Below are 24,950 nucleotides of genomic sequence, written 5' to 3'. Positions count from 1 at the left end.
TAGTGCAGGCAACTATAACTCACGCGACCGCAATCCTCTGCTGATGACGTCAGATATTACATCACTGATGACATATGTGTCTTTCTGAAAAAAAATATTTGTAATATATGTATAGCTAAAGATTAATGGAAGAAGACATGGGTAAATAAGTGTCTAAATACAGTGATGTAATATCTGACGTCATCAGCAGAGGATTGCGGTCGCGTGAGTTATAGTTGCCTGCACTAACTATAACGGGGGAATTTCATTGGTTTTTCACGAGTGAAATGTCCTGCTAACTATAACATGTGTGAAACCTATGGTTTTTTCAGTGAATATATATATATATATATATATTATCTACTGGCGCTCGCCAGTAGATAGTTATAGTTAGGACCGTGTTTCCATAGGAAATCTGAAAATTCTATTTTGAATAACTTTAACGCCGGTTGACGAATCCTCATGAAATTTTAAAACTAATGAGGCTCTCCGCTCAGCTCCTACCCTGAAAGTCTCGGGGTGATTCGTCAAGCGGGGGCTGAGAAAAAAGGGGGGTCCCAAAACGCGTTTTCCCCATGCATTTTCACATAGGACCTTTAGTCGAAGGTACAGCCCGAACGGCTGAACAGAGTTATTTGAAATTTGGCAAAGAGAAAGTCCTCAGGTCAGGGATGTGCCTTTTGAATATCTGGAGTCAATCTGTTCAGTAGTTCCTGAGAAAATTTCAGTTAAAAGTACATATATATCTATAAGCGCGCACCGTGCGCGTACGGTAAGCATACCGTACGCGCACGCTGACGTGCGCGAGCGTAATTCTGATTGATGGTTATATGACAGTAAACATTCCAGTCGGTCGAAATCAGGAAGTGTCGGCCGCCATTTTGTCTCTCGCAGTCTGAGGCAGTGAAAAACAAAGGTGGAGAATGTGAAAAGGGGGCAGGGTGGACAGTTCCTGACCCCCTAGCCTTTGTCAGGGGGTCACTGAAGGACCCCCAAGGATGAAAAAAACATTCTTTTTTTTTCCGAAAAAGCACGGGGTGCGCGCACTGTGCGCGCACGGCACGCACAACGCATCGTGGGTGCTCACGCGACCGCAATCCTCTGCTGATGACGTCAGATATTACATCACTGATTAAATATGTGTCTTTCTGAAAAATAAATATTTGTAATATATGTATAGCTAAAGATTAATAGAAGAAGACATGGGTAAATAGGTGTCTAAATACAGTGATGTAATATCTGACGTCATCAGCAGAGGATTGCTGTCGCGTGAGTTATAGTTGCCTGCACTAACTATAACGGGGGAATTTCATTGGTTTTTTACGAGGGAAATGTCCAGCTAACTATAACATGTGTGAAACCTATGGTTTTTTAAGTGAATTTGCAAGGTTTTTTAAATGCTAATTCCTAACTATAACGTGTGTGAAACCTATGGTTTTTTAAGTGATATATATATATATATATATATATATATGATTATTTTGAATATGTTAACAATAACATCAAGACATGGTGGAGGTATATAGATGACCTTTTCATAGTTTGGGAGGGAACCAAGTCAGAAGCTGAGGGTTTCATTGTAAAGTTAAACATTAACCAGCTAAATCTACAGTTCACAGCAGCAATAAGTAACAGCAGTATAAATGTCCTTGATGTGGAGGTTTTCATTTCCAATGGTCAATTAGAAACTAGGCTCCATCAAAAGCCCACTGCTGGGAATGCTTCACGCCAGCAGTTCACACCCCCAACATCTGATACAGAGCATCCCCTTCGGGGAAATGCTCCGTTTAAAGCTACTGTGATAACGATTTAAAAACTGCCCAATCTAACAACAAAAGAAGGTTTTTAGAAAGGGGCTACACTCTCAAATGTGTGGATGCAGCTATTTCAAAAAGCAACAGGGTCCCGAGGGAATTGCTCCTTCAGAAAGATAACAAGGAAGACAGCTCCAAGAGTCAGGAAGGCGAGTCTTTCCGATTTATTCTCCAATACAATAGACAAGAGAAATCCATAAGAAAATAATAAGGAGAAATTGGCCTGTAATGCTGGGGGGTCCCATCATAGGCCATTTATTGCCAAACAGACCGACAATAACCTACAGCAGAGCTCCGTCCATGAAGGATGCCCTGGTACAGAATGATCCAAGAGGCCATCCTCGAGGTACTTGGCTTAGCCAAAGGAAGGGCTTTTTCAAATGTAAGGTATGCAAGGCCTGCCAGCACGGAGTAAATACAACCACATACAAAACACCATTCAATGCACAGGAGTAAACCATTGAAAAATCCCTGACTTGCAAATCGGACCATGTGGTATACGTGCTGGAGTGCCCCTGCAATCTAAGATATGTAGGCAGTACAATCCTACAGGGACATAAGAGGGTGCTCCAGCACCTACGGGCCATCAAAAACAAAGATCTGACATACATGGTGCTCATCATTTTAATGAAATACATGAGGGTGACCCGAAAGATCTAAAATATTTTTTAATTGATTCCATTCCCCCCAACAAGAGAGGAGGGGACAGAGACAAAGCTCTTAGACACCTTGAGATGCGATATATTTTAAATCTGGACACTACGCATCCAACAGGGCTTAACGCTACTGATGAACTGCACACTTGCCTTTAATATGGGAAAGATCACACATTTTTGAAACACGGGGAGTCTGAATATTATTATTTATAATTATGATGATATCATTAGATCTGTTGTAAACCAAATGTCATAACACTAAGGTTACTAATGGTTTGCCGCAAATCCCCTCTTTTTAAGATACACACTGGTTATGGAGGTTTTAACACAAATAAGGATCATGTACGTTTTTTTTTTCAGATGCTGTATGTTTTTAACATATGAATGTTCTGATGCACTTTTTTTTGTATATTTGCACTAGCACTAGACACTTTAAAGATTTTTGGGTTTGCAATAGAATGAATGAAATCTATTAGCACAACCTAAGCTTTTAGCATTAGTGAAACCAGAACATCATTTTCTTACTAATGCTAAATGTTATTCATTATGATCAACGGGTATTTAAACCAAGATGTTTCGCAGGACAGTGATGCAAATTTTTTAACAAATTGTACTTTGCAATAGGTATTGTATTTGCTTGCCAATTGAGATCTTATTCTGCAATTGCTTCCTGGTCATTTTTATTGAGCATGCTTACCTATCATCATATAGACGACAAGGAGGTTATTTTTATTTGTTATTTTAAAGGAGTGATTTTAACTAACTTTGACTGGGTATTTATACCATGATTAATTGTTAAATTGTTAGACAGCAGTCACTCCCAACATTATTGTTAACCAGCCTTTAAAGTCTGTTATTCATGTTCATTGCAAACCTTGCACATTTAATGCACTTGTCACTTTAAGCATTTGAAAAAACGGGTTAAAAAATTGTTTAAAAAGTACCTCACCCATGTTGTGCGCGTCATGTCATCAAGACACCGTGAGTGTCGAAACGCGTAATGGCTGCTGAGGTTTCTGCAGGAGCGGAATAACATTTTTAAAACTGGTACAGCTGGGTCCGAGCTTCACTTTCTTGGCATAATCGGCGAGGCATAGGTGGAGTGTGACACACATATATATATATATGTGTGTGTGTGTGTGTGTGTGTGTGTGTATATATATATAATATGTATAGGTGTGTGTGTGTGTATATATATCTGTATGTGTGTGTATGTATGGGTGTATGTGTGTGTATGTATGTGTGTGTATGTATGGGTGTATATGTATGTGTGTGTGTATGTATGGGTGTATATGTGTGTGTGCGTGTGTGTGTATTATTCTTCACCCACCCATTCATGGTTCCCATGTCCCTGTCCTGTCGCATATTACTGGTGACTGACACTTTGGTCACATTATGCTGCTGATGAGCAGGGAAGAGAGCAGACAAAGCCGCCTTCTAAGGGAAATAACTCCGTTTCCTTTTCTAAACAAGCTCCAACAATGGGAACAATGCTGAAATCAAAACATGCGGCCCCAGTCACGCTATAGGGCAAACATACAAAGGGTGCTATTACAGTGCTTTTCAAGAACTGGCATATTTATAGCTAGACAAATGCAGCGCGTTCAACTGGCCCTTCCTTGGAGTGGGTGGCTGTCATTCATCTAAAGTCACTATACAAGGACAATTGGATAAAACCGTTCACCACTGTTGTCTGCAGCTCATGAGTAAAGTTCAGGGTAGATATGCACAGTAATAGCTCATCGTATATCCCTTTCACACATTAAGCACTATGTGGTCACCTATGAACTCTGCTCACAATACAAACGAAATCAGCTTGTATACACACTGAAAAGTAGGGTGTGGTTTCATGTGCTGTGTATAACGTTAGTGCTTAGCCCGTTTCTAAGCGCTACTAGTGTCGAAACTGAAGGGAAATGAGGTACAGTCGGAAGAGGCTGACTAGGATCACAAAATGTGGTTACAGTTAGGCCGGGGTCAGAACTAGATTGAGATTTTAGCATGATAAACTCATAAAATCATCTCAGAATCTCAACTGGTTAAAATCGTGAGAGTTGCTTGAACAAAATGCCACTGGCAGCGGATGTGACATCACGTACCGTTAACCTGTGATGACATCACAGGACCCTTTTCCTATGCTTTAGCCCATCAACAACATCGGAGTTGCTGTTAAGGTGCAAGAGGAAGGACAATGAGGGGAAACCACAAAAAATAAACATGGCTGCTAGAACTGTGTTTACTTCCTGTTCGTCACTGGCTTCATGTCTCCTGAACCAGAGGCAGGCAGGGCAGCGCCACATACACCAAAGGACAAGCTGGAAGCTACTACCCCTGGGAAAAACTAAGTGACATTCAGTGATAAAAGTAATCTAAGTACCGACCGGAACTGAAACTCTTTTCCATTTCCTGTTGTTCATCTTTCCCTGTTCCTTATTGCTCACCTACCGCTGGGGTACCCCGTTCCTTATTGCTCACCTACCCCTGGGGTACCCAATTCCTTCTTGTTCATCTACCCCCGGGGTACCTGGTTCCTTGTTTTTCATCTATCCTGGGGGTACCAGGTCCTTCTTGTTCATCCACCTCTGAGGTACTCCGTTCCTTGTTCATCTACCCCTGGGGTACCTGATTCCTGTTCTTCATCTGTCCCAGGGATTGGAACTAAGGGACCTGTAAACTGAGCAGTCTCATATTCCATTGCACTGTAGTGTCTCTGTCTTCTGGCAAAATGCCAGAAGCGCCTCGAAGCTATGCAGTGAGTTACTCACCTGTCCCCTTTATAAAGTTGGTGTTTCAAGATTACGAAACTTGCTTGTTGAATGCCAGTGTCTGTATTTCTTCTGTATTATTTTGAGGTTCAAATCATCAAAATTGCTTAGGCCGGAGTCCCCGGCTTCCAGTAATGACTTAGTCGGGCCCCTGGATCCGGAGGCGCAGCATTGCTCTTTTAGGGGGGGGTATTATAATAGCACGCTGTGGTCTCTGATTTTGACTCCTCCTGTAGTAGTCAGTTTGTAAAAGAGCAAGCGCCTGTGGCCAAAGCTCTGCTCAAAAGTCCCCGGCCAGCGCTATTGAAGACCAGGGCGCTGAATACCAAGCTGTGTAGCCTTGAATCCACCCCATGCCTCTTGAGTTCATTGCCAGACATACTCTGCCCCTGTATCCCACTCTTGCAAGTTCCTGCTTTGTGATGATTTTTCTGTCTTTCTCTGTCTTTCGGTTTGTGTGTTTTTCCCTCTCATGCTCTTGAGAAATGTCTGACGAGGAAAAATAAGTGCCAGTCCCCCAAAATGTTATCAGGAGGCTCACTGGTATACAGTTAGGGCAAGATTTCCTAAGGTGACGGAAGGTCAACTGGGAATTACTAAGCCACGCAGAGCCTCCTTCCGTTGGTCCGCGTGGTTTAGTAAATCCAAGGCAGTGCATTTTGCTGCAGTGCATTACCTTGCGGCAGGGAGGTGTTCAATGGACGGAGCATGGGCGTTCCCATGTATCCACCTATGGATTTTGGCCCATTCCCAGATTTACAGAGTTGCAAACCTGGGAATGCATCAAAATGGTACGCCTCACAGACCGAGGCATAACAAGGAGTAATATCTTTATTTGTCCTCGTTACTTCCTTTTTAGGTCTCGGCTTGGCGAAAGTAGCGCATGCGCTGCTCTCGCCAAGCGAGAGCTTCTTGGAATCAATACGGATTCCGAAGCCGTGTCTCAGCTTCGCCTGCATTTTTCATTTGTGCGCGTCGTTTGGCGTCACGAATTATGCCAAAGGCAGTGCAATGATTGCACCAGAGGCATTTCAATCCCTTCTGGTTGCCACCCTGTCGCCTTTTGGCCCCGCCCACCGGGATTGGATCTTTTACTGGCAGCAGTACACACACTCCTTTAATTATGAGCTACGCACTTTTTTCCCCATTCGTGTAATGTGTTGCAATAACAATCGGCCGCGCTTGTTCTGTACTGTTTGGGACCCTTGGAAAATCGGGGTTCAAACGGGCGGGCCTCACTCTCCTCTTCAGCTCCGACATGATGACCGGGTCCTCCTATTCAGGCTGCTCCTCTGCTCTGCCGGTTCGAAAGCCCAGCTGCCGGTGTTGATTTTCTATTGCGCCGTTGTTCCTACGTGCGAGTAGGTGATGTCTTTACCCCCTCAAAGTGCCAATGGATCATTGTTCCAGTTACCCCGTAAATTGAGCGCATCTTTTACACTCTCGATGCGATGTTGACGTGGGAATCTGCACTTAAAATGTATTTCGGGGGTTGTGGTTTGGCGGCGACAGCCTTCATACTCGCTCTTAAGTCCATGTGCGAGGTGGCTTTTCATCAGCCTACTAAGCAGCATGAGGGGGTTCTCTTCTTTCTACCCCGCGAGGCAGTTTATCTGTGTGGTATTTTACAACACGTGTGCCCTTTCGGTCATCTTGAAGCGAGCACGGGTACCTTCTTCTTCCCAATTTAAAGCAGTGATTGGGCGTGATACACCCAACACGTAGACCGTGTAAAAGGCTTCCCTCTTACAACCTCACTCGAAGCAATGTTGGGTAACAGTCCTCTAACGTTTTATCCGAAGCAATTTGTTAGGGCCCATCTAAGCAATGTTTTGTGTAAGGAACCCCTTCCGCGGGAGTGTGTGCGTCTGAGGCTCCCTCTTCCAGCTCCCCATTTCTCAATTCCTCCCGGCGGTTTGGCTTGATGGCTGACTTTGAAGCAGGGAAACCAGGTTTGAGTCTTGGCGGGAGACTCAAACATCTTGTGATTCTGTGTAAATCACATAATCTCCCCGTGCCTAAGAATGAATGCAAGTGTCTGTCTGTAATACAACTATACCCCAAGTTCGCGTTATATAACACAGTACTGCAAAAACAAAAAAAACTCAATTTACCGCGCACACTTTTTGAAAATCTGATGATGGAACTGACTGGAGGCGAGGTAAAAAGTCAAAAGCCACTTTGGGGGCGGAGAGTCGTACGATCCACGGAAAAGAGCGGGCAGAGCACCAATAGACATTTAAAACTAAACTGGGGACAGGGAAAAACTATACACATATTTTTGGGGTCGTTTTTTAAAGCGCGAACTCGACCTAAAGGTATCAGAGAGCTTTACATGAGCACCAGTTGTATTATCGAAAAGTGGCGTGTTGCTGGCACGGGGAGGGAGAAAAAAGAGAAGCGCTAAAGTTCTGTGGATGCGCCAGCAAATAAAGGAACATCGAAACACTTAAGGGTACAGAGAAAAATAGGCAGCAGGGCAGCGAGAAGCAAACCTAAACTATGGGGAGAGGAGTTGACCTAACAGCTAGGGCTGTGTACCTCAAATCTGGGGAACTGGGTTCGAGTCTCAGCAATGACGCTGAACATCCTGTGATTCTGAGCAAATCACTTAATCTCCCTGTGCCTAACAAAAATCAATGTGTCCTCATGTAATGCAACTGGTGGTGCTATGTACAGCGCTCTGTTACCCGATTTGGGTCAAGTTTGCGCTATATAAAACGCCATTAAAAACAAGCATTGAAAATGCAATAGGTCTCGCCTTTTATTAAGTTAAAGACATTTGCTTTGCTATACAATACCATTAGCAAAGCAAATGGCTTTAACTTAATCAAAGGCGAGACCTATTGCATTTTTAATGCTTGTTCTATGTGCGATACACACACATGCAAAAATGGAATCGCTCTTAAGGACAGATTTTGTGCAGGAAGTTTGGTGCAAGGGTGCCTGTGTTGGCGCTAGGCAGCACAGAGTGCGCCAGCTCAAGGAGGCCACAGAAATGCGTCATATCTTTGTAAATATGGTGCATTTCTTCTGTCTTTCTTTCATGCAACTGCGTTGCGTGAAATGTTGCAAAAATTCCCCGCGGTCTCTGCCTTGAACGACGGGACAGCAGTTTGAAACTGCTGGTCCATACTTCTATGCGGTGCTATTCCCCAGCGCAGGCGGGTTTTCACAAGAGTTTGCACATTTTTTTAATAATCCCATCCATGATCCCAATGTGCACCAGTGGCAGGCCGAGGCCATGCACTGTAATATTGTAATCTGGTCCCTGTTTGGTTTGGCCATGGTCAGCGTCCCCTTCGGCTTAGAGGGCATGAAATGTTCATGTAGAAGGTTAATTTGCCCCTACATTTCTGGGTTATGTAGGCTTCTGCTGCGCTCCACTATACACAGCACACGTGACTAACACCCAAATTAGGACGGGTGAGTCACCCTTCCTGGCATTCGAACTGGCGACCCGCCGATCACTGCATATTTTCGCGGTCAACGTTCATCTCTCTGAGCCATCCTGCTGGCCTGAGTGAACCAAGGGGAGGCTTGGCTGAGGAGAGGCCCGGCCTGTCCGCTTAGTCACTAAGCGGACAGGCCAACTGACTCCTAGAGTAAACTCGGGGGTGAGGGGGGGGGGGCTGTCTGCCTGGGAGACCCTCGGCTGCAGGTAACCTGCGGTCAGGGGGCCGAGATGAACAGTGTAGACCTGGGGAGCACATGAGACGGACCTACACTTTCGCCACGTGTAACACGAGGCGCGGCTGCTAAAAGCCCACGTGTTCTCCCGTTTTACATTTATAAAAATACCAATTGGCTTCTTTTGAGAATTCCTTCGTAAATTGCTGACCAGGCCACGCGAGGGCAGCCGAGGCCTTAGTTTAGAATAGATTGTCCTCCTCGGGCAGTGGTTAACAAGCTCCTAGGAGGAAGAGCTAAAGATGTACATGTCACCTCGCCCGGCGGGTCACAGCGCCAACTCAGGCCTACGCCCTGCCGAAGCGCTGAAGACAGCCCTCAATGCAAACTCTGCATTTTAAAAGACAACAACTCTGACACTATGTCGGCTGTGCATTAAAGTGTGACTTCAGGCAACGTCGAAAGGTGGTTCAGCTGTACAACTCCTGTGAAACAACTACTTTTTATGTTAACATTTTGCAGAGGCTCAACTAGAGACAAATTTCGGAGGAGGCTACTAAATATTGTGGGGGGGGGGCTAATTCTTTCAGCAATAGGCAGAGTGGAGATGCAGGGGCTCAAAGAAGGGGTGAAAAACACAACAAAGCCTCGTTAACAAGTAAATTGTCTTTTAAAGACCTGTGAAGTACTCGGGCGCGGCTGCAATAAGACGGACGCCAGACAAGCCAGCCTACAGCAGCTCTATGGGGGTTGTGCGCCTGATATTTTGTGTAGCGCTACATGGCCAATTTAAGGGCCTTTCGGAACTTGCATAGACCACCGGATACAGCGAGGATTCGGTAACTGCCCCTTTACATCGTTTGTTTCAGCCTGAACCAGAAACCACTGGACCCGAATCACAGGAAAAAGACAGAAATTTGCACCTTCAGGGTCCCGACCTCACGCTGGTGCAGATTTCCAGCTTTTTGAAATTCACAAATGTTTCAAGGGTACCTCTTGAATCAGCGAAGGTCGAAGGTTCCAGGTATACTCCTGATAATGTATTCTAAATGTGCACATTTAAATGTATTTTTACTTTTTTGCAGAATGTACATTTGTTCCGGAGGAACCTTCCCATCGGTGGGAATACATTTTTTTCTTTTTCTCTTTTTTTTTGTTGAATGTCCCCACATTGAAAATGTTTTTCTGCAGGAAACGCCCTTCCCGTACACATGCACTAGTTTGGGATTATGCCCTTCCTCTTCCCACCTTGGAAAGGTTTTACTCCTGCATGTCACAAGAATAAATCTCCGACCATTTCCATGGTAGAGATAATAGCCAATAACCACAGGCTTTCATGTCCATGGGTGTCCCTACATTTTCCAGAGCACCCCAGACTGTAAAGCCCTTCCTTATGTGTGGGATATTCGGATGTACGCCATCGCAGAGGGTAAAACTGCTTGTGAATAAAAGGATGCATGCTATTCACGATTACATTCAGACATACACTTTAGACGAGCCTTAATGTTTCTGAAACTATTCGCCACGGATATTGAAATATTTAGAAACATAATCTTAACTTTTGCTGTTGCTTTCTCTCCAAGAAAGATTGGGTAGACGAGGGTAGGGGCGATGCTCTTGACACCCTGCACAAGGGCATCAAATTACTGATGAACTAGGGCATCATGCGCCATCTGAATGTACCATACCTGGAAGCAATCTCATATAGCACCGTGCAGAAAAATAAGTGCAATATAAAAATGTGGAAATAAATGCATTGATAAAGTAGTGGGGTCCGGCTGCACCTCCGATATGTCTGCAAAATTGACCTTCTGTCCTGCATTGTTATCCTGAATTTTGATCCTCTGCCCTTAATTTTTTACGGTCCTGCATTTGCGTCCACGCCAGGTGGTCACCCAAAGCACACATTCCGGCATGTTAGTTTTCCGTCGCGTTCGGCGATCTCAGCCTCAACACACACGCTCCGCTTTGCACAACCAAACGAAAGAGACAGGGTTAGGGATTCCTGTAACAAGAGAAGCTTTGCACGGGATGTTGACTGCATTACACCGAGCCCTGGCGCAGCTCGCTTCTCTATGAGCAGAGCGCGCCGGCGCTCCTGCGGTGTTTTATATCAAGCAGTTGCAGGACAATAAAATGATGGGTTTTTACTACTAGCTTAAAATATAGGGAGCTTTTCTGGGACTGAATGAACTCATTCATTTCGTGATGGGCCTGCATTGACCAAGCTGGCACCTCGTCTATTTAAACCAGTAGATGGCACTGCATTAATCAAATTAGCACAACTTTGATGGCACTACACTGCACTGGTGAGGCAGGCACTGCGCCCTAGACCTGTATGGGGGAGCGTGAATGCACGTGTGAGTGCCAAAGGCTCATGAGAACACGCGTGAAGGGGTGCTGGCACTTTAAATTGATATTGATATTATATATAGAGCGCAACGAATGAACAGGGGCGTCTTGGCGCTAGCATAGATAGATGGCATGTTGCTGGGTATGATAGCTCATGGAGGTTGGCACTGGCACACGCAAGCACGGATGGCGCCTGAAGGGGACCCGGGCACATCTGGGCGGCACTGGTTCAGTACAGGACAGATGCATGCCGCCCTCGCTCAATAACTGCCAGGCTGCTACCCGGGTACTGAACCAGGGATGGCATGGCCGAGACATCAGAGACCAAGCTCAGGTGCGCTGGCAATGATTTAGAGCACATCTGGAATGACACTATCCCAAGAAACAGCTCTTGGAGGAGCACTTTCAACTTAAGTTACAGCTTGACTATAAGTGCAGTGATGATGCATAGACCTCAAGGCGCTGAGGCAACAGAGCACACCTGCTCACGATAAAGGTAACCTTGGCAGTGACTGGGATATTACGGCATACATTATATGTCAGGTAAACATTGCTGCACAACAGGGGCGGCACTGCATTACACTGTGACGGACACTGGAATATTAAGGCACCGGCGACATGGCAGGGAGGCATTAAAGAACAGACGGTATAGCGCTGCATTACAACATAACGGTTGCTCTGACACCTTCGGGTAATGTTCGCTATATAAAATCGCAATACATAAATAAATAAATAAACAGTCAATGGAACATTCCTGCACACATAACACGACACTGAGCCATTCATGCATGTTTATAGCGCTGCGTGAGATCAGTGAAATATTAAGGCGCAGATGACATGGCGCCCAGTCACTAACAAACAGACGGAACAGAGCTGCATTACACCATGAGCGTTTAAGGCGCAGGTGGCATGACACTGAGCCATTAATTCAAATGTATAGCGCTGCATGACTGTCACTGAAATATGAAGGCGCAGATAACCTGGGAGTGAAGCATTAATGTACGTCTGGCACAGAACTGTTTTACAATGTGAGCGGCGCTAGAATATTAAGGCATACGATGGAACATGCAGTGTGACATTAAGGAATAAACGACCCAGCAGGGAGTCGTCCGTGCATACGTGTCAGGAACAGCACAATATAGAATTTGTTTGATTGGCGCTGGACCGGTACGGGAGCAGTAAAAGTCTGGTGAACCGGCGCCGGCACTTCAAAACACAGCAAGTTTGAAAGTGGCAGAATAAAGCGTATTCAGGCTCTCACTAGCACTTTAAAGTGCAGCTTGAATGGGCACGTTGGGAGACGGATGGGCAGCTGCTATTCTACCACTGTGATACACAGCTGGACTGGCAGAGTATTTTAGCAGAGCACACACGCACAAGCGGACTGGCACTAGTAATAAAATCCAGGCGCTAGGACCCCGCCGCATCAAGCTTCCCAGCAGGGTCTTGCACTTACCTGGAGCGTCCATGCTGCTGGATCCGCGAAGCCGACAATCCTCAGGGTGTGAATCTCTCAGACTGCTGTAACGGAGGCTGTTAGGAGTCCATGTAAAAAGGCTCCTGTATCCCCGCCCTCTAGCCAATCAAAACACAGTCCTTCGGAAGCGACGCAAAACTGCCCCCTCTCCCCCCTCCTGTCAGTGAGGCGCTCACTCGATTGGAACCGGGGGAGTTTCTGTGAATGGCACGTGGGAAGCAATGGAAATAACGTAGTAGCATTACGTGACGTAGACACGGAAGTTTTAGCGTGTTTGCGATCACGTGGGTGTATAAGCGAGATCTTAATATCGAAAATTCGAGCGTGGAAGTTCTGGGCGGCCCACAGGTCACCGGGCATACTTGAGCTCTTTGATTTCGCCTTTGGCCAGGTCACTAACAGGCACACTCATCCACATTCCAAATGTGTTTACATCTAATATTCAGGGATAGTGATGTGTGTTTTCAATATTGTAACACAGCAGCAACTCACCAATATTACTGCAAATAATCTCTGTGACACCTCCCATTTCTCTTAGATGAGTTCCTGTTTTGATCTAAAAGATTTTTTTTTGTATGGATGTTGCATGAAACAAAAACACATTTCTCTCTAAAATATCTGTAATAGACTCTCATATATCGCCCACAATAAAAATAGATTAAAGGAAAAACGGTATTTAAAACAATCTGTTATTAAAGGTCATCAGGACAAGACTCTCTGCAGAACAGGCCTGGCTCTATCAGGGGCCCCCTGCAAGGCTGCGGGCCGGGGCCAGAGCCCATTTTGCCCATGCCTTAAAACGTCTCTGGTCACAAGTTATGACCAATATCTCCATGCGCACACGATGCTGATATGATCAAATTTAATGGAGGAAATGAGAGCATCGAGGAATTCCGACAGGGGCAGATTCCATGTCTCAACCAGATTATTTGAGGCATATGTAATTGTTCGCATGGTAATGCCCCCCCTGCATGGTACACAGGTGTGTACCCCTGCACTGCTAGTATCCTGAATTTCGTTTTGGCCCAACCAGCATGCTACCCTAGCATGTGGACTGAGACCTAGGCCTGTGCATGGAAAAGTCAAGGTTCAAAGCCTATTATATGTTCGTTGATAGCGCGCTAAGAGTACCCTTTCTAGCGACATGCAACAAGTGTCCTTGTCTGGTATTGGTTACATACAGCAGTGGTGGGAGCGTACCAAGCTATGGGGATAAATAGTTGCAAAAACAACAGTTGATGGACAGAATGCGGAACAATGCCATACATTCACCCCAGTACAGAGATCTGCGCCTAAATCCATTGCTTTTTTGCTCCCCATGCCATTCCAGTTTGAACCCAGCCATGCGCAAATCAGTCTTGACCCTTTGCCTCATGGGAACAGTCCAGCTCGAACTGCCAAGCCAGGTCCTCCCTGGACTGGAAACAAGCATCCTAGGACCGGTTTCGGAGTTTTACCCCTCTTCAGCCAGGATAGCTTGATTCCAGTGGCATGGAGAGCACGGGACCTACGTCTGGGCATACCCGTCCCACTCGGGGAGACAAATGCAAAAACAACAGTTGATGGACACAATGCAGAACAATGTCATACATTCACCCCAGTACAGAGTAGGACTGGTTTCGGGGTTTCACCCCTCTTTAGCCAGGATAGCTTGATTCCAGTGGCATGGAGAGCACGGGACCCACGTCTGGGCATACCCATCCCACTCGGGGTGACAAATGCAAAAACAACAGTTGATGGACAGAATGCAGAACAATGTCATACATTCACCCCAGTACAGAGATCTGGGCCTAAATCCATCGTTTTTTTGCTCACCATGCTATTGCAGTTTGAACCCAGCCATATGCAAATCAGTCTTGACCCTGTGCCTCATGGGAACAGTCCAGTCTAAACTGCCAAGCCAGGTCCTCCCTGGACTGGAAACAAGCATCCTAGGACCGGTTTCGGGGTTTCAGCCCTCTTCAGCCAGGATAGCTTGATTCCAGTGGCATGGAGAGCACAGGACCCACGTCTGGGCATACCCGTCCCGGTTGACAAATGCAATAACAACAGTTGATGGACAGAATGCAGAACAATGTCATACATTCACCCCAGTACAGAGATCTGGGCCTAAACCCATCGTTTTTTGCTCACCATGCCATTCCAGTTTGAACCCAGCCATATGCAAATCAGTCTTGACCCTGTGCCTCATGGGAACAGTCCAGCCCGAACTGCCAAGCCAGGTCCTCCCTGGACTAGAAACAAGCATCCTAGGACCGGTTTCGGGGTTTCACCCCTCTTCAGCCAGGATAGCTTGATTCTAGTGGCATGGAGAGCACGGGACCCACGTCTGGGCATACCCATCCCACTCGGGGCGACAAATGCAAAAACAACAGTTGATGGACAGAAGAATGCAGAACAATGTCATACAATGTCATACATTCACCCCAGCACAGAGATCTGGGCCTAAATCCATCGTTTTTCTGCTCACCATGCCATTCCAGTTCGGGCTGGACTGTTCCCATGAGGCACAGGGTCAGACTGATTTGCATATGGCCATGTCTGAACTGGGGTGGCGGAGTGAGCTAAAGAATGATGATGGATTAAACACAGATCAGTTGACAGGGGGTGAGTGCTTGCAATATTAAATACTCTGTCCATCATTCCCTTTGGTTTTGCTTTGATAAATAGTTCTAAGCAGAGCTTTTTTATGTCTGAATCAGAGGAGTGCATCCTACCGGCTCACTCGTGTAAAGTGGCATATGTCAACACGACCCTTGTGCCGACGTGTCATACGTCTCTTGTGTGATTCTGCATAATGGATGTATTGCATGAACGTTACAACAAGACTGTGTTAGTGCAAGTAGGATTACTGTGACCAGGCAGTGGGATCAATTTTATCCATTTTGGATGGCCCCTGGTTTAACAAGGCACAAGATGGATGGTGGACGCAGCTTTCCCAGATGGTGAAAATGATTTGTCTTCATTTCTGTGACTGGAGGGTGGAAACTCAGTCGATGAATTGAGGCAGGCTGAAGACAAGTCGACCCAGCCATGGTCCATTGGGGCCACGCTCCTCACCTTTTGCAGTGTCTGCCCGGCTAAACAATGTAAAGCCTGACGGACACTCTTCATTTTCAGCTCAGTCAGCCAGGAGCTAGACGTGCTCTAAATGCGCAGGCACCCGGCTGCCAGAGCTGAACTTTGCTGGGCTGAGGATGTCACAGCTCCTGTGGGCATGACCTCCTCAGCTCAACAAAGTACCTCGAGGCCCTCTCCTCAGTGACGAGGTGTAGCACCACTCATTGCCTCGGACCTGGGCACTTCAGTCCTGAAGCGTCCAGGGTCAATTGTCAATCAGTGACACTTTGTCACGGAGTGGGGTGGGGTCAGCAGTATCACCAACCCCATTCTACTCTGTGACAAGGTTGAGACTGCTGCCTTCCCTCATTGGCTGACATTAGGTCAGCCAATCAGTAAAGGCAGCTGTCCAAACCCTCCTTGGACCGCGAGACCGAGCTCCAAGTACGTGTGGATTTTTTCAAATTAATATTTGGTGTGTGCAAGCATGTATGTTTGAATATTTGGTAATGAGTGTTGTGAATGGATATGTGTGTGTGTGTGTGTGTGTGTGCACAAGCATGTTTGAATTCATAGGTATGAGTGAGCGTGTATGTGTGCATGTGTGTCCCATCCTTCCTCCTCCTTCTTAAAATTACCAGCCGCAACTGAGACTACTCTTAGACATTTTATGAGGACCTTTTAGCAGTGGGTTACTGATTAGAGTTCCTTCCTCAGCATTGCCAGCTGGTTGAGGTAGGGAAGAGGGGGTGAGCCAACAGATTCTGTAGTTAAAGTTGAGTACGTTTCTAGGTAGGACTGCCCTTTTGTCTGGCCCTGATTACCACTTCAGGATGGCTGATGACAGTGAGGTACGGAGATCTCACACATTACTGTGTCTTTATTTTGGATACTCCTGCATGGAGTCAGCATTATCATTATCTGTTGAGAAAGTCATCACCTTGCACAACAATTGTGTCTGCACTACAGCCATAAAATGACAATTTAAAGGAAACATACCAAACTGGTTCCAGAACCTTTGGCAGTGGATCCACATCCAATATCTAGAAAATGACTATAAAAATGGGATCAAAATACCCAACGTCGTTTCAGTTCCAAGTTCTTCTTGACCAAGAGGAGAAGAGCTCCAGGGAGTATTCAACGAGCTGCTGTGTGACCAGGCTGGTGTCTGCCAGGCAGCTTGCCCCTCAGAGATGAGGGACATCACCTGAAGCCTGCACAGCTTGCTTAGGAAGCTGTAGGGCTGCCTGGTGCCTAGAAGCCTGTCTGTCTGCCTACTCAGAGAGGGAATGAGAGTGCCTGGGGCTGCAGGAGGAAAGACTATCTGGGGGAGGGGGGACTCAGTTGTGTTCCCAGTGAGATGACCACCCAGAAGAAGCCGATACGTGTGTGTCGGAGTGTGCCTGGTGTCGTGCAGAGAGAGTGTCTCCTGGACTCCCTGTGGAGTTCATTTGTCAAACTATGTTAAGTGACATTAACTTTCAACATCATTGTGCCTTCTGGCTAGGGTGGGCACTTGGATGTGTTTTTTACCGACCTGGACTGTATTTTTAAGTGGAGGCTGGTAAAAATATCTGGAAAAGCAGGGAAATCTGTTTTTTTTTCCTTCTGCAACATAACTGTTAAACAACAAGCACAAAGTAATCTATCAGTTGGATAGTATCTGAGAGCTCTCTAAATTGTTTCAGAAAGAATATTAGAGCAAACAGAGGACTTATTGCTATGTTATGAAAGAATCCTGACAAATTTGGAGGCATTCATTTGCAGCTACCAGCTTTGGCTGGTTCGGAATAGTACAATGAGATCAAATGGTCAGAATATTTTCTAAGAAATATGGCGACCCTATGCCCGGTGTCTCTACCGTGATATGCGAGCCTATCTCAGGTGTGTAGAGACATCATCGCCACTGCAGCTGAAGACTTCGCCAATGACCCACAAGTCACAACTGCCCAGGAGAGACCCCCACTGATTCCGGCCTGCTGACCAGGATCTCTGTCGTAACCTGAAGGGTCTTCCTGCCATGATGACATGCTGGGTGTCCAGATATCATCAGTGCTGCCGTCAAGGACTTCCCCAATAGCCCGGGGGCCATAACTGCCAAGGAGCGACAACCACTGACTCCAGCCTGCCGTGCTGCAACTCTGGCAGGACCTGAGAACGGGGCACCTCCATGAACTTGCTTCCACCCCCAGAGGACTCTGCTGTTGTGACCATGAAGGGCGTGGGATGACCCCCACAAGACTTAACAGTGATTAACCCCAGCAGGTAACACAAGTCAGCGTCTAAAAGACTGAGGCTACATCTTTTCCTAGAACTGAATAGTTAAAGCCGGCCAGTGTGCCATTCAAACTTTTAGCAACATATGAGAGTGAGCGGTGCTATGGGTCCCCCACATTGTGCCATTGATCAAACAACCATAATGGTGTACTTGCATCTGATCCTGTTGTTGCCTGAGATTCACTATTAGTATATGTCCTGCGCAGACAGGAGGTTGCTGTAGTGCAGTGGTTCCCAAACTGGCGTCCTGGACCCCTAGGGGTCTGTGACACATTCCCAGGGGGTCCGCAGGCAGCAGTTTTAAAAGCACTGCAAAGTTCCTTGTATAATCAGCAGTTTTCAAAGCAACAATAAAACTGTCAAGATAACTCCGGTGAGTAATGTACCTGTTGAATAGAGATGGGAGTTTGTCTAGTGGCAGCTTTGACTCCTCTAAGGAAGCGCAGAGGTTTAATAAGCCTGCTGCAAAGAACGTGTACCATGCATTAAAAAAATATTTTATGTGCATAGCTCAGTGGGTTACTGCTTTTCTCACAGAGCTTCTGTTGTTACTGTGTAGTTCATAAGTTACAATTGTAAACTAGCACAGTGAGCTGTGAACTGCCATCAAAGAGGTGCATTCCAACTGCATGGTACAAGTTAGTAACTTATGTTTTCTCCCAGTCTTTTATTATCCTGATGCTGCTAATATAGGTTTATATAGGTAGAAATACATTCTTATTATTAACATCAATGCCAACCACTGTGTTATGTTCTGAATCCTGAGTTTGTGCTTCTTCAGACCAAGCACTCTTACAAAATGCCTACCAGTATAGATGACATGTGAATCCTACACCTTGAAGTCCCCTTTGCCTTATGTAACATTTTCTATACACTGATTTACACATGTATGGTTCATTGTCTCTGCCCTGCACTGGTATGAGAGATGCTATGAAACAAATGCAATACATGTGAGGGGCTATGGAGAGATAAGAGGCACTGTTGGAGGGTGATAGTGAGGGAATCACTGAAGAGCCCCAACAAAGATCAGTGTATCCTGGTACACAGTAAAGTCATCATTTACTATGCTTTAAAAGATAATACAATTCAATATATAATGACAAATGTATGTAGAATGCACCATTTCCCCCTAATTTTCTTGGACGGCAGGGCCCCCTAAAGCTCCCATTGTAGTGGCCAGGCTCACTCGCTGCACTTGGTGTGCACCGTACAGGGACTGGTCTGACAACATTTGCCAGGGCTGCTTTGGGATTCCAGTACGGTCCTGGCAGGAGCAAGAGCCTCGTAACGCGAAATGAAAGCTAACATTGGAAAGTTAATCGCCAAGGTGCATCACTAACCTTCCCATTAAAATCTTTACATTTTCGCAAATTTTTCAATATAAAATAAAATCTTTAGTTATTAGAGTGTTTGGTGCGCACTTGTTTGTGTATTTTTAACAAATTATTGTTTTAATGTTTGAAATTTAAATAGTACAAATTGCTTGGGGGTCCCTGGCTTCTAGTAGTGAGTTACTGGGGGTCCTCAGGAGTCAAAGTTTGGGAAACACTGCTGTAGTGGGATAGTGCTGCATCAGGGCAGATGACGCCACCACTGATCAGTACCCCGAGTGGGTACAGAAACTATACACGTTGATTGCAGCTCATAGCAATTTCAAGTATCCTGTAATTGAACCCCATTTATGTCTGTAGTATTACTGTTTATTGTGATTTTAATGGAGTTCTCCTATTTCACAGAAAACCTCTGGCCGGGCAGCTTTTTTATTGTAGTTGTTGGTTATTTGTCAAGTTCTGAATGCTTGCCCCCAGCACCTCCTTGGTGAGAAGAATGTGACTTTTGCCCTCACTACACTGAGCGTCAAGTGTGGGAAAGGTGTCCTTGGTCTAGTTTGCGGAACCCTAGTAGGATGGACCCCACGACTCTGGTGGAAAATGACCTCTACCACACAGGGGGGGCCAAGTAAATCATTTATGACCTGTGACTCTCCAAGGACTGGATCGGGCATCACTTTTAATTACTTCCATATTTTCATTCTGTAGAGAAGCTTGTGGATTCCGTAGTGCATCCCAGTAGAGTAAATTCTTAACGTTGTCCTTAAAAGATGAGCACTGTACTACTCTCTACTCTTAGAGTCAGTTGCAGAAAGGGTTTTACTTGTCCCAGTTTGTTGAACCATGGCAGGACGGACCCCAGGACACCAGCGGCAAATGACCTTAACCTCTATGGTTAGAGCCCTATAGTCAACTTCTAACCTAAGGTCTCCCCAAACAGGGACTGAAAATCAGCAGCAAGCAGTGTTGGACCTGCAAGCTCTAATTCCATCTTTATTGAATGGATGGAACAATAAGTTAAGCCTTAACACAACATTCCTGGACATTGGAATGGCAGATAGAAGGTTGATGGAAGTAGACATGCACATGCTGTCCTTAGATCCAATCAAGGGACCTGTGTTTAGAGAAAGGGTGGAGGGCTCCCTGGAACAAGGAACGGAGAACCTTGTACAATTTATTAAGGACCAGTTAGAGAAACTAGGTGGTAGAGAAGAAACTGATTAACTCTGGAGAGCGAACCATAATCATAGTCCAGGGAGGGAATGCTTTAGTGTCAGGCTCTTTTAGCCTCTTCACACAGATTTTCCCCAGACATGCCCCAAGTGTGTCCCAGATGTGCTTTCCATGGTTTGCCTGAGACAGCCCTTCCACCCTCCCCTACCCCAGATTTCAGGGAAGGGCACCACTGTCACCGACTCACGGAGTCAATCACTTGAGTGGTTCAATTGAGTCTGAGACCCTGAACGTGCAGTTGATGCTCCAGAAGGCTAAGCCTGAGGAAAAGGAGAAGGCCCAGAGCATTTGAGAGGGAGAGGATAAGATTACCTCACCTGGGAACAAGAGGAAAGGAGACAAGAGTAACAATAGGAATGGTGCATTGTAATGCCTGACCATCTGTACCCAGAAGGAGTGATGGAGTAAGGAGATTCTGAATAAGTGGGTTTGTGAGTGCAATTGCTACAATGAACTGTAGATCAGAGCCAGGACTGGGGACCATCACTTGGACTGCACCGCTCACCTCTGCTCTTCCTAAGGAGCCTCTTTTCCCCAATGCTGGTGAGCCAGGTATACCAGGCATTACATGGGGAACTTTGAGTGGCAGTCAGTAGAGTCAAGCATCAAACCCAGCTTGAAACCAAGAACCGTATCTAAGGCCAGGCAGATCTACCCCAGGAAAAGCTGGTGAAGTGCACAGAAAACAGAGATTTTCAGGGAAGAGCTAAGATGTAAAGGGCTCATCTGAGTGCCAGTTCTAGCTCCAAGGGTCCACTTAATATTTTGCCCACTAACCTGCGTGTCTCCAGGCAGTGCCATTCAAGCTACCCCAGCTCCTGTATATTTAATTGAAAATACAGGGCAACCTTGCAGTTGGTCCTACAGCTGCAAAGGGTGTGGAAAGGGGAGAATGGATAGCTGTGTGTTTGTGTGTGTGTATAGGATGGCCACAGACTGGATGCCTGTTTCTCGTACTGAGAGCACAACTCCTAAACAAAATAAATGGGGAGCTCCCTTCTCAATCAGGTTACAAAACTATTCATAAGTATCCTAACAGTTCATATGAATCCCTCAACAATGGACATAATAGGTCCAGGCAAATATGGCCATTACTTGGGTGACAACACCAAAATGCAGCACATTGTTGAAAAGGCCCAGAGGATATATGTAAAGTTGTCCTGTCCTCTGTGTAGACACTGAAAAAGTATTTGACAGCGTGAACTTAACATATATGTGCTCACTAGTCCACAAATTGATATTTGAGCCCACTTTACCAGGTGACTGCTGGCCATTTATCAGGCATCAATGGCACATATTAGATTAACAGTATGACAATTGGAACCATAGCATCGGGAGAGGGGTGCGGCAGGGTTACGCCAACTCTTTGCCCTTATAATGCAACCTTTTGCAGTCAATCACATTCAGTGAGTGTGGGTCTAGAGAGACCTTTAAATTAACTATGTTGGCTGACGACATGATGGTATCCTTCTCAAACTCCTTCTCATCCATGCCACAACTGATAGATAAATCGAACTGATACAGAGTGGTTTCCAGTTTTAAGATAAATATTACCAAACTGGAGTCACACCTCCTAACTCCCTGCTGGACCAAAATGCTTCCCTTTGTGCACTTTTTCCAATCCACTAGGTGTCTATAGCAATGACTAACCTGGGAATTCAAAGTGTGTCTTCCATATCCCACATGGTTGCATCCAGCTACCCCTACATCTGAGAGAGGTGCACCTGAGCCAGCAAAGATGGCATTTGAACCATTTTTCAGGGCTTGGAAAGATGGATATTGTACAAATGGCAATAACCTCTTAAATCCTTTACCTGTTTAAAAATATCTCACTTGCAATATCTTCCGCTTTGATTAAACAATTCCAAGTGACTGTTAGTAACTTTATATGGGACGGCAAGAAACCTAGAATAGTGAGTAGATATCTCTTATCACCCTGATGTCCAAGGGCGATTGGCCCTCTCACACTTGTCCAAACAACTTAGTCGTAACAACTTATAGAATTTGGGAAAGGGATACTGCAAAGCAATGGTGCTTTATTTACCATCTGATCAAAGAGACCTCCCTCTGGCCATTGCTTCGGACTCTTTGAGTGAGGTTGGGAATGATCATGATGTTGCTGACAGTTCGGGTAACAAGATACCAACTGATCAATAGTGATTTATTTCAACCCTCTGGTGATGATAATTAACCTATGATGGTACTGTAATACTAAGTGATTTGAGCTCTGTTCCACTCCTTTCTTTGTAGTACCTTGGAATGCTTGGACCACCATCAAGTCCTGATGATGGGCTCTATGAACTGCGAAGGAGGGGACTGAAACGTCGACACAAAACAAGCTCTTGAGGGAGGTACTGAATATGGAGGAAGGAATATACCAAAGCCCTACTTTTCAAAACCGTCAGGGCTGGACTTCTTGGCAATTCTATGCTTTCGACCTTGGGATGGATTTATATATCTATATACTGATATATAGATATAGACATATAGATAGATAGATATACATTCACCATGTCCATATGTTTTGTAGTGTTGTATTTATATTTTTTTGATAGGAAGTGGTAATGGGGTTCAATTGTCCCACTTGGAAGGGGACATAGATAGGGTTCTTGTACACTAAATCCTTTGGTGAGTGGATATAAATCCTAGCGGGAAGAGAGATACACGATGGTGGGATCGCTGTTTAAAAAAGGGAACTTGAGAGGCGCGTGCGATGCAACCCAAGATGGCTGCCTAGCTGCGGAGCTCCGCACCGCATCGGAGATCGCCGATGTGATTCCGGCGGCTCCAGTGCTATTTCCGACGGCTGTTAGGTGTTTCCAGGTATCGGAACCCCTACTCTACAAGATAATATTTTTATTTGGTCATTTACTCCTCTTGACCATTGATTTTTTAAGGTAAACCCTCCGGCTACCCAGCGGCTGCCATTTTGTTTTTTGTACCTGCTTTTTATCTCCGCAGAAAAAGACCCATATTGCTCCAGAATGTACTTTTCTCTATTTTTTATGAAAATTCTTGTAATTTTTGCTAATAAATGATGTTTCTATGCTGAAAGGAAAATTTACCTGTGGGGATTTCACTTCTGACGTAGTGCTCTACTGTGGGGATTTCACTTCTGACGCAGTGCTCTACGCAGTTTGATTTTACATTGCTGTATAAGGCATTTCTGATAGCTTGTTGTCCTGGCTCATGGGAAGAAGCAAAGGGACTGCTACGCTCTGCAAAAGGTCATTCTCCCAACAAACTAGCCTCTTGCTCTACTCAGATTATACCTGTACATAATTCCTCACAGTCGTTTGAAGAAATGGCCCAGTCGGTGTCCTCTCATTCTATGACTCTACCTACTAATGTTTCTAAGGCACAATTGCCCTCATCTACTAACAAAAGAGTCAAACAGGATCCACTGTCTCCACCTAAATCAATGTCCCCTGTTTCATTGGACACGGACTTGGAGGAGATACGTGCACTGCGACCTTTCATTGAAGACACAAATTTCGACTTACAGACTTTGGACAGCAAAGGGATTCTCGCTTGTCCTCTGTGGAGCAACAGATAAGTGAAATACAGGACACATCGGCCAGAATTTCCTATTTGGAGAAAGAGGTGTTGCAACTTAAAAAATCATCTGAAGATCTTGAAAACAGACAACCTCCGTCTATTTGGTCTTCCTGAAGGCCTTGAAGGCGATGACCCTGTTGCTTTCTTCACCACTTTCCTACCACAGCTTCTAGATCTTTCCACGTCGACCAAACTAAATATTCAATGTGCACATCGATTAGGTCCGGTGGACGAAACAAGGTTGGCTCACTATTAGCTAATTATCTTAAATCTAGGAAGGAAAGGATGCTGATAGACTCTATTCAATCAACGGACGGTAAACATCTATTTAAAGATCAGGATATTCTAGATGAGTTTACAAAGTTTTATGAGAATTTAAATGCTCCAGAAATACCCGCTTTGGATGCTCTTATTGACACATACCTTAACAATATCCCTCCCCCTTCTTCTACAGATCACGACTTTACCTCTCTGGCACTGACCTTTCGATTCAGAAAGTCGCTATTTCCCTTAACTCCCTAAAGAAAACGAAATCCACTTGCCCGGATGGTTTTTCAGTAGAATTCTACTTGCATTTCTCCAATCTACTACTCCCAAAAAATTTTAAACTCCTCAAATATTTCTGTACTACTGGTACGGCAAGTGGCACCTTCTTAGAAGCATCTATATGTCTTATTCATAAAGAAGGAAAGGATCCCAAATTCTGTAAAAATTATCGCCACATGTCCTTGATAAATATTGACTATAAAAGTTTTGCTACACTTCTGGATTTACGTCTTGAGTCTCTCCTTCCACATTTAATTGGCCGAGAACAGTGT

General features: G+C 45.3%; 1 protein-coding gene across 1 annotated transcript in view; it reads right to left on the bottom strand.

The window, feature by feature from the left end:
* LOC146789132 (regulator of cell cycle RGCC-like) overlaps positions 1-12,762 on the bottom strand; it is a 46,416-nt gene extending 33,654 nt beyond the window's left edge. The window contains exon 1 of the mRNA XM_085630704.1: positions 12,653-12,762. Within this exon, the coding sequence (XP_085486830.1) occupies positions 12,653-12,665 (13 nt within the window). The 5' untranslated portion in view covers positions 12,666-12,762. The remainder of the gene's footprint in view (positions 1-12,652) is intronic.
* Between the last annotated feature and the right edge of the window lie 12,188 nt (positions 12,763-24,950).

The sequence above is a fragment of the Triturus cristatus genome, chromosome 10 (genome assembly GCF_964204655.1).
Source record: "Triturus cristatus chromosome 10, aTriCri1.1, whole genome shotgun sequence".
NCBI classification, from domain to species: domain Eukaryota; kingdom Metazoa; phylum Chordata; class Amphibia; order Caudata; family Salamandridae; genus Triturus; species Triturus cristatus.
This window is presented reverse-complemented; position numbering and strand designations above follow the sequence as displayed.